Source organism: Canis lupus, chromosome 16, assembly GCF_003254725.2.
Source record: "Canis lupus dingo isolate Sandy chromosome 16, ASM325472v2, whole genome shotgun sequence".
NCBI lineage: Eukaryota > Metazoa > Chordata > Mammalia > Carnivora > Canidae > Canis > Canis lupus.
Genome location: NC_064258.1, coordinates 42,486,235 through 42,496,292, shown reverse-complemented (window position 1 = coordinate 42,496,292; position 10,058 = coordinate 42,486,235). Strand labels below are relative to the sequence as shown.

The 10,058-nt window shown below is 50.9% G+C and overlaps 1 protein-coding gene across 1 annotated transcript; it reads right to left on the bottom strand.

Annotated features, from left to right (window-relative positions):
• Positions 1-6,056: 6,056 nt before the first annotated feature.
• On the bottom strand, positions 6,057-10,058 carry LOC112675163 (ral guanine nucleotide dissociation stimulator-like). The gene is made up of 5 exons (XM_049095020.1): positions 9,813-10,058; positions 8,359-8,552; positions 7,719-7,778; positions 6,618-6,811; positions 6,057-6,397 (listed from the first exon to the last, which is right to left on the bottom strand). Exons 1-5 carry the CDS (start codon positions 9,948-9,950, stop codon positions 6,057-6,059), a joined length of 927 nt encoding a protein of 308 aa, XP_048950977.1. The 5' UTR covers positions 9,951-10,058.

The following is a 10,058-nucleotide window of genomic DNA, read 5'->3' as shown; positions in this document are numbered from 1 at the left end:
AGGTGAATTGGCAGTAAGAAAACTGAGTCAAAAAAAAACAGAGACATTAGAGACCACAACATTGGGTGTAGGTCTCAGTTATTGAAGAGTTAAGTTTATAGCCATGGGAGTGTGTAGCTCAACTGAAGTGGAAGAAAAGTCAATGGATGATTTTTTTAATATATTTTTTTTTGTTGAAGTTCAATTTGACAACATATAGTGTAACACCCAGTGCTCATCCCATCAAGTGCCCCCCTCAAGTGCCTGTCACCCAGTCACCCCATCTACCTGCCCACCTCCCCTTCCACTATCCTTTGTCCATTTCCCACAGTTAGGAGTCTCTTATGTTTTGTCACCCTCTCTAATTTTTCCCACTCATTTTCCCTCCTTTCTCCTATAATCTCTTTCACTATTTCTTATATTACCCGTATAAGTGAAACCATATAATGTTTGTCGTTCTCTGATTGACTTACTTCACTCAGCATAATACCCTCCAGTTCCAACCACATCGAAACAAATGGTGGGTATTTGTCATTTCTAAAGGCTGAGTTATATTCCATTGTATACATAGACCACATCTTCTTTATCCATTCATCTTTCAATGGACACTGAGGCTCTTTCCACAGTTTGGCTATTGTGGACATTGCTGCTATAAACATCGGGGTGCAGGTGTCTCGGTCTTTCACTGCATCTGTATCTTTGGGGTAAATCCCCAGCAGTGCAATTGCTGGGCCATAGGGTAGTTCTATTTTTAACTCTGAGGAACCGCCACACAGTTTTCCAGAGTGGCTGCACCAGTTCACACTCCCACCAACAGTACAAGAGGGTTCCCCTTTCTCCGCATCCTCTCCAACATTTGTGGTTTCCTGCCTTGTTAATTTGCCCCATTCTCACTGGTGTGAGGTGGTATCTCATTGTGGTTTTGATTTGTATTTCCCTGATGGCAAGCGATGCAGAGCATTTTCTCATGTGCTTGTTGACCGTGTGTAAGTCTTCTTTGGTGAAATTTCTATTCATGTCTTTTGCCCATTTCATGATTCGATTGTTTCTTGGGTGTTGAGTTTAATAAGTTCTTTATAGATCTTGGAAACTAGCCCTTTATCTGATATGTCATTTGCAAATATCTTCTCCCATTCTGTAGGTTGTCTTTTAGTTTTGTTGACTGTATCCTTTGCTGCGCAGAAGCTTTTTATCTTGATTAAGTCCCAATAATTCATTTTTGCTTTTGTTTCTCTTGCCTTCATGGATGTATCTTGCAAGAAGTTGCTGTGGCCAAGTTCAAAAAGGGTGTTGCCTGTGTTCTCCTCTAGGATATTCATGGATTCTTGTCTCACATTTAGATCTTTCATCCACTTTGAGTTTCTCTTTGTGTATGGTGTAAGAGAATAGTCCAGTTTCATTCTTCTGCACGTGGCTGGCCAATTTTCCCAGCACCATTTATTGAAGAGACTATCCTTTTTCCAATGGATAGTTTTTCCTGCTTTGTCAAATATTAGTTGACCATAGAGTTCAGGGCCAATTTCTGGGTTCTCTATTCTGTTCCACTGATCTATGTGTCTGTTTTTGTACCAGTACCACACTGTCTTGATGATCACAACTTTGTAGTACAACTTGAAATCCAGCACTGTGATGACCCCGGCTTTGGTTTTCTTTTTCAATATTCCTCTGGCTATTCAAGGTCTTTTCTGATTCCACACAAATCTTAAGATGATTTGTTCCAACTCTGAAGAAAGTCCATGGTATTTTGATAGGGTTTGCATTGAATATGTAAATTGCCCTGGGGAACATGGACATTTTCACAATATTAATTCTTCCAATCCATGAGCATGGAATATTTTCCCATCTCTTTGTGACTTCCCCAATTTCTTTCAGAAGTGTTCTGTAGTTTTTAAGGTATAGATACTTTACCTCTACCTCTAAAAAATAAATTTATTATTAAAAAAAAAGATACTTTACCTCTTTGGTTAGATTTATTCCTAGGTATCTTATGCTTTTGGGTGCAATTGTAAATGGGATTGACTCCTTAATTTCTCTTTCTTCAGTCTCATTGTTAGTGTATAGAAATGCCACTGATTTCTGGGCATTGATTTTGTATCCTGCCACACTGCCAAAATGCTGTATGAGTTCTAGCAATCTTGGAATGTAGTCTTTTGGGTTTTCTATGTACAGTATCATGTCATCTGCAAAGAGGGAGAGTTTTACTACTTCTTTGCCAGTTTGAATGCTTTTTATTTCTTTTTGTTGCCTGATTGCTGAGGCTAGGACTTCCAGTACTACGTTGAATAGCAGTGGTGAGAGTGGACATCCCTGTCTTATTCCTGATCTTAGGGGAAAGGCTCTCAGTTTTTCCCCATTGAGAATGATTTTTGCTGTGGGCTTTTCATAGATGGCTTTTAAAAGACTGAGGAATGTTCCCTCCATCCCTACACTCTGAAGAGTTTTGATCAGGAATGGATGCTGTATTTTGTCAAATATTTTCTCTGCATCTATCGAGAGGATCATATTGTTCTTGTTTTTTCTCTTGTTGATGTGATCTATTACGTTGATTGTTTTACGAGTGTTGAACCAACCTTGCATCCCGGGGATAAATCCCACTTTGTCATGGTGAATAATTTTAATGTACTGTTGGATCCTATTGGCTAGTATCTTGTTGAGAATTTTTGCATCTGTATTCATCAGGAATATTAGTCTATAATTCTCCATTTTGGTGGGTCTTTGTCTGGTTTTGGAATCAAGGTGATGCTGGCCTCATATAATGAGTTTGGAAGTATTCTGTCCCTTTCTATCTTTTGCTTTAGTAGAATAGGTTTATTTCTTCTTTAAACATTTTATAGAATTCCCCTAGGAAGCCATTTGGCCCTGGACTTCTGTGTGTTGGGAGGTTTTTGATGACTGCTTCAATTTCCTCACTGGTTATTGGCCTGTTCAGGTTTTCTATTTCTTCCTGTTCCACTTTTGGTAATTTGTGGTTTTCCAGAAATGCATCCATTTCTTCTATATTGTCCAATTTATTGGCGTATAGCTGCTCATAATACGTTTTTAAAATTGTTTGTATTTCCTTGGTATTGGTTGTGATCTCTCCTTTTTCATTCATGACTTTATTAATTTGAGTCTTTTTTCTTTTTAGTAAGGCTGGCTAATGGCTTATCTATCTTATTAATTCCTTCAAAGAACCAACTTCTGATTTTGTTAATCTGTTCTATAGTGCTTCTGGTCTCTATTTCATTGAGTTCTGCTCGAATTTTTATTACATCTCTTCTTCTTCTTGGTGTAGGTTTTACTTGCTGTTCTTTCTCCAGTTCCTTTAGGTGCGAGGTTAGCTTGTGTATTTGAGTTTTTTCCAATTTTTTGAGAGAGGCTTGCATTGCGATGTATTTCCCTCTTAGGACCACTTTTGCTGTATCCCAAGGATTTTGAACGGTGGTATCTACATTTTCATTAGTTTCCATGAATCTTTTTAATTCTTCTCTAATTTCCTGGTTGACACATTCATCTTTCAGTAGGATGCTCTTTAACCTCCATGTGTTTGAGTTTCTTCCAGATTTCTTCTTGTGATTAAGTTCTAGTTTCAAAGCATTGTGGTCTGAAAATATGCAGGGGACAATCCAATCTTCTAGTATCATTGAGACCTGATTTGTGACCCAGTATGTGGTCTGTTCTGGAAAAAGTTCCATATGCACTTGAGAAGAATGTGTATTCAGCTGCGTTCGGATGAAAAGTTCTGTAGATATCTGTGAAATCCATCTTGTCCAGTGTATCATTCAAGGCCCTTGTTTCTTTGGTGATGTTGTGCTTAGAATATCTGTCATTTGCAGAAGGTACCGTGTTGAAGTCTTATACTATTAATGTATTATTATCTAAGTATCTCTTTACTTTGGTTATTGATTGATATGGCAGCTCCCACATTAGGGGCATAAATATTCATGATTGCCAGGTCCTGTTGTTGGATAGATCCTTTAAGTATGATATAGTGTCCCTCTTCATCTCTTACTACAGTCTTTGGGATAAACTTTAATTTATTTGATATGAGGACTGCTACCCCAGCTTTCTTTTGAGGACCATTTGAATGGTAAATGTTTCTCTACCTTTTCATTTTTTAGGCTGGAGGTGTCCTTAATTCTCAAATGAGTCTCTTGCAGACAGAAAATAGATGGGTCTTGTTTTTTATCCAGTCCAAAACCCTACATCTTTTGATGGGATCATTTAGCCCATTCACGTTCAGAGTAACTATTGAAAGATATGAATTTAGTGTCATCATAATACTTATTCAGTCCCTGCTTTTGTGGATTATTTCTTTGGGCTTCCTCTTTCTTTTACGGGGTCCCCCTTAGTATTTCTTGCAGAGTTGGCTTTGTAGCCATGTATTCTTTCAGTTTCTGCCTATCTTGGAAGCTCTTTATCTCTCCTTGTATTCTGAATGACAGCCTTGCTAGATAAAGTATTCTTGGCTGCATGTTCTTCTCATTTATACCCTGAATATATCCTGCCAGCCCTTTCTGGCCTGCCAGGTCTCCGTGGAGAGGTCTGCTGTTAATCTGATATTTCTCCCCATATAAGTTAAGAATCTCTTTTCTCTCACTGCTTTAAAGATTTTCTATTAATCTTTGGAATTTGCAAGTTTCACTATTAAATGTCGAGGTGTTGAATGGTTTTTATTGATTTCGAAGGGGGGACCGCTCTATCTCCTGGATCTGAATGCCTGTTTCCCTCCCCAAGTTAGGGAAGTACTCAGCAATGATTTGTTCAAATATACTTTCTGGTCCTCTCTCCCTCTCAACGTCTTCTGGAACCCCAATTACACATAGATTCTTCCTTCTGAGGCTTTCATTTATTTCCCTTAGCCTTTCCTCATGGTCTCTAAATGGTTTTTCTCTTTTTTTCCTCAGCTTCCTTCCTTACTATCAACTTGTCTTCTATGTCACACACTCTTTCTTCACCTCATTAAGCCTTGTCGTTAGGACCTCCAGTTTGGATTGCATCTCATTCAACTGATTTTTAATTTCGGCCTGATTAGATCTAAATCCTACAGTCATGAAGTCTCTTGAGTCCTTTATGCTTTTTTCTAGAGCCACCAGTAGCTTTATAACTGTGCTTCTGAATTGGCTTTCTGACATTGAATTGTAATCCAAATGTTGTAACTCTGTGGGAGAGAGGACTGTTTCTGATTTCTTTCTTTGGAGGTGAGTTTTTCCTTCTAGCCATTTTACTCAGTGCGGAGTGGCCAAAAACAAGTTGTACTGGAATAACGAGAAAGAGAGAGAGAGAGAAAAAAAGAAAAGAAGAAATAAAAAAGAATTAAAAAGGGGGTGGGGGTGGGGAAACAACAGAAACAAACAGAAAAGAAAAAAACAAGGGGGAGTATCCTCTGATCCTATATACTGTAAATCCCTCGGCTTCCCCTGGAACTTTCCAGTGCTGCTTGGTCAATACCTTGCTTTTCCCCTGACCTTCTAGCTGGTCTTCTGAGGGAGGGGCCTGCTGTGCTGATTGTCGGGTGTGTGCACCTGGGGAGCTGCCCAGGCCCCTGCCAGGTGTATGGCTCAGTGGGAGTTGTTTATCTGTGAGGCCCCTGCTCAGTCCCAGGTACAGGGTGACACCAGGAGGGACAACAACAGTGGGGGCGGCCAGCTGTGCAGCTCTGGAGTCAGCTCCCGCAGTGACTACTGCAGCTCCCAGTGTGCAGGGGCCTGGATGCTCCAGGGGCGGGCCCGCCGATCTGTACAGCTCGGGCCGCCCGGGGGCAGGAGCCACCTGGCTGTCCTGTGTCCTCCCGGCCTCTGCCTGACCTGGGGGAGCACCTGATCCTGGGCTGTGTCCCCCGGCCCCTGGGCTCTGGGACCTGTGACACTGTGAATGGACCTAAAGTGTAGGTCCACGATGTATAATTTAAAGCATCAGAGTGAATTTTGTTTGAAGTTAACTTATACTTTATTACAATAAAACTCATAAGCCATTTTACAGGTTAAAGAAAAACTCAAAATATAGAAACAGTGAAATGACACGGGAAGGGCAAGCCTCCGTTGGGCTGCAGGCATGACGAGCCGCGTGGTGGGAGCTGGGGCGGGCTCCCGAGGTGGTCAGGGGGCTGCGCAGAGGTTGAAGCCAGTTGTCCCGGAGGCCATTGGCGGCTCTGGCACTCTGGGGACCCCGATTGCAGGTGCCAGGGCCTGCTCCTCCTCCGGGGTGGCCGCAGGTGCACGTGGCTCGTCCAGGGCGCAGCCGTGATCTAGAGCAGTGACCACTATCTGCAGGGGCTTCGCCTCCCCAGCTGGCACCTCAGCTGGGGCCAAGCCCTCAGCCCCAGCAGCCAGGGCGGCCTCGAGCACTTCAGGCCCATCCGAGGCAGCAGGCCCCACAGTTGGGGCTGGGGCGGGCTCCGGAAGTGCTTCAGGGTCTTTTGCTCGGGCCGAAGCTGTAGCTCCAAGAAGACAAAGTATCACCACCAGGACGGACTTTCCACGTCCCTCCCAAATCAAGGACACTCTTCCAACCGCTCAAAGAGCCCTGGGAGGTGTCCCCAGCCTGCAGCTCGTGGGGATGGGGTGTGAGCCGAACCCCTGCTCCCGGCCCAGCTGCACGGACGCTGGATCCGTGGGGCCCACCCTGTCCCCAGCTCGGCCACCCCCAGGCCTCCTCACCCCCAGCCTCTGGCTCCGCTGCATGGAGGCGTCTGAGTTGTTGCAGGTAACGCCGGGCACGGAGCTCCACGTCTGTGCCTGGCATGCGCTGCCTTATGAATTCCAGAATCTTCTTCAGGGAGGCAGATTGGGGGAGCCGACAAAAGTCCTCCTGATAATAGTCCATCCATATCTCCAGGATGCAGCAGATGGCCCTGGGGAGGGACAGGTGGGCACAGGGGTCAGAAGACAGGGCTCCCTCACACCGAGGTGTCCCGGGGAAGCCCTGCAGGACCCGGGGCCTCGGCCTCCCGTGCGGGGCTGTTGGAGGCCAGTCCTGCTCCTCGTCCACCTGCCACCTGGCGGTCCTGCCTGCCACAGGCCTGCTCCCCGAGGAGGGGCTGGCACGAAGCCTCTGTGCGGGGGAGCCCACGCCCAGCGGTGTGACCATCACGGTCTTTGCTGGGAAGCGGGGCTCCCTCCTCAGCCTGGCTCCCTGCCCACTTGCCCCTTGAATCCACCGGCAGGCGTCCGGGGACGGGGGGCGTCTGGCCTGTCATTGCCCTCACTGCACACACTGTCGCTCTGGGAAGGTCCAAGCCAGGAGGGCTCGGGCTCTGTGTCCTGCCAGGCCTTGCCAGGAGCCACCCGGGACCTCCACTTTCCCTCCCTGTGGCTCTGCGCTGCCTCCCTCATGAGGGACCCCGGGGGGTGTCCTTCCACTGACTCTAATCTGCCGTCTCCCACGGGGCCAGGGCCACCGGGTCTGTGAGCCCTCAATGGCCCTCGTGGCAACCTGCTGTGCACTGGGTCCAGGTGCCACCAGATTGGGGAGTGCGATGCTCCCCACCCCCTCTGCTCTGGGTCCCAGGTGTGGGGCAGACAGAGGGCTGGGAGGGGCGGGCATGGAGAAAGTCTCCCTTAGGGGTCCCAGTGCTCTCCCACCAAGCCCACACCCGATTCACGGCTCTCCTTTCCTCCTTTCCTGAAGGGCCCTTAGACCTTTACCCCGTCACGGGAATTGCAGATGTGTGGGGTGAGGGTCCAGCACCCCCGGCCCACAGCCCCCTCGCTGCCCTCCTGGAGAGGGAAGGCCCTCGGGCAGGGGCCGGAGTCACTCACAGTTTCCAGCGCTGCAGGACCGCGTCGTCGCCACCACACGCAGCTGCGATGCACCCATATCTAGGGGAGGGCGGGGGCATCCCACGAATCATCCTGTGGCCGCGACCTCTCACCGTGGGGGCTGTCACCTCTGACCCCCGACTAGGCCGGAGCCCCGGGGGCCGTCAGCTCTGTGCGGGGGGCCACGGGCAGCCCCCGGAGAAGCGCCCGCACCTGCCGGGGCCTCCTGAATGCTTGAGCATGAAAGGCTCCGGCCAGGCCCACGGCCGATATCTGAGTGGGCCTGGGCGCCCGGGGACCCCGGGGTCCCCCTGTGTGGTTGCCCCAGGACACAGCCCCCCGATGGACTCTCCAACCTCCCTTTCAATGGGAAAAGAGGCCAGCTCAGGACCCCGGTGACGGTGGGGAGGAGGCACAGGTCCCGTCCCGGGGGAGGAGGACGGCTGCGGAGCACAGGCACAGCCCCTCTGGCCGACCCGCCACAGGCCAGGCCCCGGGGCTGCCCTCCGGGACCCCACTGTGCCCTGGGTGACTCTGCTCCAGGCGGGGGAGTGGCCCGAGGCCAGGCAGCTCAGAACCATTCCCAGCCTCCCCACCAGCAGGTGGCCCACCCCTGGGCTGCGGAGGCGCAGGTGCTCACTTCGTAAACAGCAGATCCAGCACCTCGTCGGTGGTGGCAAATCCATGACAGTTGTCTAAAAAGATGAAAACGGAGATGACATCCCTGCGCAGCAAGGCGGGCAGCAGTTGTTGGAATTCCTGCTCCAGCAGCTCCGTCCGGCTGGGCTTCGTCGGGCAGATGGGAGGCGCCTTCCCGGCCGAGGCCCTTGCACCCTGAGTTGGGACAGAGGGGACGTGCATGGAGCCGCCGGGAGGCCTGGGGTGGGAGCGCAGCCCGCAGCCCGAGCTCTCGGGGGCCGTGGGGGGCAGGAGTGCCCACGGCAGGAACCCGGGCCTTGATGCCTGTGGCTCAGTCACTTAGCCTCTGACTCTGGGCTGTGGCTCGGGTCGTGGCCTCAGCACCCTGGGATCCCGCCCTGGCAGGCCCTGCGCTTGGGGCCCAGTCTGCTTCAGGAGCCTGGGTCTCCCTCTCCCCTCCCTGCTCTCTGCCTGTCTCTTACACAAACAAGACAAACTATCCGATAAAGAAACAATCTTAGAGGATAAATGTTCAAAAAAGTTTGGATCAGTACAAGGACCTCAAGAGACACAGAGAGACAGAGACCGAGAGAGACAGACACACAGACAGAGGGAGAAGCAGCCCTGGTGCAGAGAGCCCGAGGCGGGACTCGATCCCGGGCCTGCGGGGTCAGGGCCTGGGCGGAAGGCAGGCGCTAAACCCCTGGGCGACCAGGCCGCCCCTGAAGGCTCTGCTCTGATATTCCTACACCTCTGTGCACAGGGACTCTGCATCTGGCCCAGGCAGGGGCAGGGCCCTGGGGCAAGTGTGGGGAGCAGGGGAATGCAGACTCATGTGGGAGCAGGAGTGTAGGGGGGAGCCCAGGGGAGTAGCAGGCTGGCTTCTGGGACCCGGGGCCCTTCGTGCCGCATCCCGGACCCGGGTGTCCGGCCTGCCCCGGCCCCTGCACTCATTTGAGCCCGCGCTGGCCTCTGTTAGCTGCGCAGGGCACTTCCCAGTTCCTCGAGGCGGTGGGGCAGAGCACCCCTTCCTCCCGCTCGCGCCCCCTGTCCCGGGTGGAGCTCTGTGGAGACAGTGCCCGGCAGCCAGGCAGGAGGCCTCAGCGCCCGGTCCGGCCGCCTCGGCTGGGCCGCACCCCCAGCGGCCCCCATCCAGACACACCACAGCGCAGGCGGCACCCCCCTCCCCCAAGGAGAGCAAAGGGATCGGCTGCAGGGCCTCGGGGGGACTCTTACTCGGAGGGTAAGAGGACCTCAGGAGCCCTGTTTGCACCCTGCCCACCTTGACCTCAGGGTGACCCTGAAGGGATCACCGGGGAACCTGCCGCCCTGCAATGTCCCCCAGCCTGGATGCACCTGCCCACACATCCCTGTTTCCCGGAAGCTGAAGAGGAGGGGATGGGGCCACCCAGGATGGCTGGCACAGGGGGCCTGGCCTGGCCTGCTCTGGCTTACCTGACGGCGCCTCCTGATAAACGCCCTGAGGCGTTGGTTTTTATGCTGGAGCCAAAGCCTACAGCATTGGAACAAGCGGCACCCCTGGGGTTCCTGGGAGCCAGAGCCCCCAGAGGTGGGCCGGCAGCAGGAGAACATCTTCCAGGAGCGGATGTCTCCAGCCAAGTGAGCCTGAGGTGGGGCTGCACTAGATGCGGTTGCCTGGTTACGGGGGTTCCAAGTTCTGTTGGGCTCTGTGTCACGGGA

Bases quoted from the DNA above. Each gene is read 5' to 3' on its own strand.
- LOC112675163 (XM_049095020.1), bottom strand. From the start codon at position 9,950: ATGTTCTCCTGCTGCCGGCCCACCTCTGGGGGCTCTGGCTCCCAGGAA. The intron at 8,553-9,812 runs GTAAGCCAGAGC...GTCCCAACTCAG, and splicing joins TTATCAGGAGGCGCCGTCAG to GGTGCAAGGGCCTCGGCCGG. The intron at 6,398-6,617 runs GTGAGGAGGCCT...GTCTTCTTGGAG, and splicing joins AGCGGAGCCAGAGGCTGGGG to CTACAGCTTCGGCCCGAGCA.